The sequence below is a fragment of the Haemaphysalis longicornis genome, unplaced genomic scaffold, assembly GCF_048455015.1.
Source record: "Haemaphysalis longicornis isolate Haplotype H1 unplaced genomic scaffold, Haemaphysalis longicornis Haplotype H1 scaffold_13, whole genome shotgun sequence".
In the NCBI taxonomy this organism is placed as follows: domain Eukaryota; kingdom Metazoa; phylum Arthropoda; class Arachnida; order Ixodida; family Ixodidae; genus Haemaphysalis; species Haemaphysalis longicornis.
In genome coordinates this window covers 24,510,688-24,513,139 of record NW_027526233.1, presented here as the reverse complement: position 1 = coordinate 24,513,139, position 2,452 = coordinate 24,510,688, and the positions used below count along the sequence as shown (strand labels likewise).

At 49.3% G+C, this 2,452-nt stretch overlaps 1 protein-coding gene across 1 annotated transcript; it reads left to right on the top strand.

Annotated features, from left to right (window-relative positions):
* The first annotated feature begins 966 nt into the window (after window positions 1-966).
* LOC144164021 (uncharacterized) lies at window positions 967-2,196 on the top strand. The gene has a single exon (XM_077694635.1). It carries the CDS (start codon window positions 997-999, stop codon window positions 2,194-2,196), a length of 1,200 nt encoding a protein of 399 aa, XP_077550761.1. The 5' UTR covers window positions 967-996.
* Window positions 2,197-2,452: the final 256 nt, after the last annotated feature.

The window sequence follows — 2,452 nt, the reverse complement described above, 5'->3', positions numbered from 1 at the left end:
CATGTCCACGCTTTTCAAGTATAGGAACCTAAGCACCTTAGCTGCCCACCTACGTTGATCCATTGCTCTCAACCTCGTCTCAAAGCATATTTTACTCTGCACTTCTCGAACTTCAAATGACGCCCAGCCCATATCTCCCTGCACTGCTTCGTTCGTTGTTTTGTCATGCGCGCCTAAGGCCAAACGACCTACTGTTTTTTGGTCCACTTCAAGGCCTGCTAAAACGTCTGAACTTAAGCAGAGCATGGCAAATGCGAGACCCGGAATTATTACCCATTTCAACAGTCCCCTCGCTACTTCATATTTCTGATACCCTAACAAAGCTTTATGGTCTACGCGCACGGGCATTGTTTCAAAGACGATAGCCTTAGAATTAGTTTAGTTGCAGCGTTTATATGTTGTCCAAGAAGGCCCGCAACATCAGTCGCTCGGCCTAAGACAAAATATTTTAATGCTCAGCACGTTGGCCGCCGCTACTGCAGTTTGGCGATGGCGACGGTCCCGAGCAAGGGAATGGCGACGGCGTTGTAACCGAGCGAGCGACGACAGAAAGAAAACTGCGGAGGAAAGTGGGGCGAAAGGGATCGGGAGGGGGCAGTATTCCGGGCACGAGTGAGGCGCTGGTCTTTACGGTTGGCGACAGGGTGAGGGAGAAGCGGGCGCTTCACGATGACTGGGCACGGCGGCATCACCACCATGTGGGTCGCATCTAATCCCTTCCTGTATTTTGTGCAGATCTTTGGCCTGGTGCACATCGTCAACGAAACGTGCGCTGGTGCGACGAAAGTTGCGCCGTCGCATGAATGGAACGCCTCCGACTGCCGCGAACCGACTGACCCTCTCCCGGCTTTATCGTGCACAAGCCCATCAGTTTTCCAAACCAAGATACCACCCCATCACCACGTGACCAGTAGCTGGGGGACGTCATCAGCCGGTTCGGCTATAAAAGGCACTCCCGAGGACTGGGCTGGCACTGGGCACGGCGGCATCACCACCATGTGGGTCGCATCTAATCCCTTCCTGTATTTTGTACAGATCTTTGGCCTGGTGCACATCGTCAACGAAACGTGCGCTGGTGCGACGAAAGTTGCGCCGTCGCATGAATGGAACGCCTCCGACTGCCGCGAACCGACTGACCGTCTCCCGGCTTTATCGTGCACCAGCCCATCAGTTTTCCAAACCAAGATACCACCCCATCACCACGTGACCAGTAGCTGGGGGACGTCATCAGCCGGTTCGGCTATAAAAGGCACTCCCGAGGACTGGGCTGGCACTGGGCACGGCGGCATCACCACCATGTGGGTCGCATCTAATCCCTTCCTGTATTTTGTACAGGTAAGCAAACGATACAGAAAGTGTTTTCGTTCTAGCGATCCATTCTTGGTGGTGTTGCCGTGCCCACGGTTGTTCGGTTGCGGAATATGTTGCACATTGTTTGATGTGGCGTCATCTGTTATGAGGATCCTTTTGCTAAGTGGCGACATTGAGACTAACCCCGGCCCTACTCTAGAACAAATAGCAAAGCAACTTAGTGAAATCGCAACTGACATCAAGGAGATTAAGGAAAAACGCTTGACCGATATAGACAACAAATTAGATTCATTAGCCAGCTTAGAAATAAAGGTCACGTCTTGCCAGCAACAGATAGCGAATCTTGAAGCAAGGATTGACGATCTTGAAAACCGAAGCAGAAGGTCCAATATCATTGTTTACGGACTACCTGAATCAGAAGAAGAGAAAAACGAGTCGCTAGAATCCACTGTGAACAATGAGATAATAAAGGGCATTCTTGAGCTAGACCCGGTGGCTATTGAACGTATTCATAGACTGGGGCGGCCATCACCCGGCAAGGTCAGGCCCATGATTCTCAAACTACTAGATTCAAGAGACAAGACAAAAATTTTGAAACAGTGTATCAAACTAAAAGACACTGATTTTTCTATTGGGGCGGATTTCTCTGTAAGAGTACGGGAAATCAGAAGAAAACTATGGCAGAGCTGTAAAACGCATCGAGATAACGGCGATAAAGCCTCGCTGGTGTACGACAAGCTATATATCAACAAGAAGGAATTCGTTTGGGACGAAGACAAAAATGATATAGTGCCCGTTCAAAAAAACGATGCCAGAAAGCGATATACCGTAGAAACCGAATGCCAGCGGCCAAATACGCGAAGCCAAACGCCGCGACAAACGTAACAGGGGAATGTAATATAGACCAGATGCCTTCTGTCACCTCTTCCTATAAAAACACTGCTAGGTTGCGTAAAAATAGCGGGAACCAAACAAACGAAAAGAACTTAGACTGGTTAACATAAACATGCGCAGTGTTACTAATAAAATAGATTCCTTGGAAAGCGTGCTCATGCAGTATGATCCCCATATTGCGGTGATAACGGAGACGTGGCTGCGAGAGGAAATTAGTGATGACGAGGTATTTCCCCCCTGTTACAAT